This window comes from Colobus angolensis, unplaced genomic scaffold, assembly GCF_000951035.1.
Source record: "Colobus angolensis palliatus isolate OR3802 unplaced genomic scaffold, Cang.pa_1.0 Scaffold301, whole genome shotgun sequence".
Classification (NCBI taxonomy): domain Eukaryota; kingdom Metazoa; phylum Chordata; class Mammalia; order Primates; family Cercopithecidae; genus Colobus; species Colobus angolensis.
The window spans coordinates 4815528-4817866 of NW_012116278.1; the positions used below are offsets into that span (position 1 = coordinate 4815528).

At 53.5% G+C, this 2339-nt stretch overlaps 1 protein-coding gene across 1 annotated transcript; it reads right to left on the reverse strand.

The window, feature by feature from the left end:
* Window positions 1-29: 29 nt before the first annotated feature.
* LOC105517569 (uncharacterized protein C9orf109-like) lies at window positions 30-2123 on the reverse strand (the record flags this gene model as incomplete). Its single annotated transcript, XM_011950127.1, is given in 4 exon segments — window positions 30-371; window positions 373-766; window positions 1301-1476; window positions 2017-2123. Coding segments are annotated over 4 exon segments (1019 nt in total), but the record flags the coding sequence as incomplete, so codon positions are not given.
* Between the last annotated feature and the right edge of the window lie 216 nt (window positions 2124-2339).

A 2339-nucleotide genomic window follows, 5' to 3' on the forward strand; every position in this document is an offset into this window, starting at 1 on the left:
GGACAGCACACAGGAGGCCTGGCTCCTCCTCACCCCTGACTCCACAGAAATGAGTCTGAACTCAAGGTCCACTTAAAGGTCTTGGCTTTCTTTCCTGTTCCAACTCCAGAGAGGGTACAGATGTCCACAGTGAGGGGATGGTTACTTGACCACCAGGTGTGGAGCGGCCCTGGCCAGCTGCTGGGAACCCCGCAGACCGAGGTTGTGGCTGGTGCAGGGGGAAAGTGAGATCCTCTCCTCCTCTCTCCTGCCAAGAGTGGGCCAAAGAGAGAAAGGCCAGGGAAAGGTCCACTAACAAAACCGAGTGGGAAGGAGAGGTGACAGTCACAGCTTTCTACACGGAATCCTGCATGCCACAAGAAGTGTCCCCACTCCTTCAGGGCACCTACTTCCATGCTGCGAACACAGTATTAGACCTCGGCATGAGCCACATGTCCCTGCCCACCCCTCGCCCAGAAGGGGATCAGGAACAGGAAGGAGTTTCCAGTGCCATGGACAAGCCCTGGGTGAGCACAGGATTGGGGGTCCTGCTGTGGTGGGTCCGGGGCTGACCAGAGCAGGTCCTAGAAGCAGGCGAGGTGCTGTGCAGTCTGCAGCGTAACTCTGAACTTGACAGTGAGGTCTCCCCGCTGAGTGCATACCTTGAGGAAGGGAAGCACCTTTCCATGGAGTCTGCCAGGTTGCCTGCCAATGGCATTCGTGCCCAGCTAGAGGACCAGCCACCACCCCTGCTGGCCGCAAATGTCCTTTCAGACAAACACGGCACCTTGAGAAAATGAGGCAGAGAGTGAGGGAAGGGTTTGGGTAGGAAAGTCACCGGCTGGTACTGACAAGGACGCTGAGGGTACAGTGGTTCCATCTGAGCAGAAGTGTGTGCCAGGGCTTCTCTTGGAGCACGAAGACAATGCTGCAGGGATGGCTTCTGGCCTGGAAACTCCCTTTTGGGAAAGTGACCTGTGGCTCCATGTAGCTGTTCTGCGTGCGACGGTGCTGAATCTTGTCCTTGTCCTTGGTGGGACCCCTTGTGCTCAGGGTGGAGGAGCACTCTGTGACCTCCCTGGACCAGGCAGCGCCACAGGAGATCCCCTTCAGGCACTCCTGCACACAGATCTGCCCCACCATCTGCAGGACGCGTGTGGTGCTCCCGGCTCTCCTTAGACACTCTCAGCCGCTGAAGTCAACTCACCAAGCATCCAGGGGAGGCTTCTCCCTGTGCCTCTGGGTCATGTGGTCAAGGCCAATGCAGGGCAGAGGAGTGACTGCTGGAAAAGAAGAGCCCAGATGAAGTGCAGTCACCTACCTGAAGTCGGGCTCCCCTGGAAGTCCCCGTGAAGTAAGTCTAGGAAGAAACCACCAGAGCCACTGAGGGCCGCTAGATACCCAGTGGGGAGGGAAATTTCGGGCAGCGCGGCTCGTCTTCATGGACGGATTGCTACAGTGCTGGGATTTCATCACGCCTGCTATCTTCATTAATTTCTATTCCCATGAGAAAGAAGACAGTAATGCAACATTTTATTTTATTATTATTTTTTAAGATGGAGTCTCTCTGTCGCTCAGGCTGGATTGCAGTGGTAAGATCTCAGCTCACCGCAACCTCTGCCTCCCAGGTTCAAAGAATGCTCCTGCCGCAGCCTCCCCAGTAGCTGGAATTACAGGCACCCGCCCCCATGCCCAGCTAACTTTTGTATTTTTAGTAGAGATGGGGTTTTACCATGTTGGCCAGGTTGGTCTTGAACCCTCTGACCTCAGGTGATCTGCCCACTTTGGCCTCCAAAAGTGCTGAGAGTACAGGCATGAGGCACCGTGCCAGCTTTAATGCAACATTTTAAAAATCAAAATTCATGCTAAATACTCCATTGTGAACAAAATATCCACATTTTAAATCAAGTCATCATCAGATCCTGTAACTGCAACACTCTGAGAGCTGTACAAGCGTTGGGCATGGTGGGAAACGAAATCTTGGCAAATTCCATTCAACCCATAAAATTGTCACCAAAGAAAAGGAAAAGTACTCACTTGCGGAATGTTCCAGACAGCGCCCAGGCGCACTGCACTACCAGAGATGGGGGATCTGCTCCCCGAGGACTGGGACTTTTCCAATGAAGGCCATTTTCCAGTTTCATCTAAAAGCACAGAAGGACTTGGTGAAATGTTTGGCTTTTTCCTAAGGGAAGGAGGTGCCTACAGCGTTGCCATCACTGCTGCTGGCCACGGGAAGATGCGTACATATCGTCCCGCCCTAAGATCGTGTTTTGAAAGGGGACGACTTTGGAAATTAACTGAGGATGTAACTGCAGAAAAGAGCTGATGGGATCGGGGAGCTGCTCCGATGAGTCTCC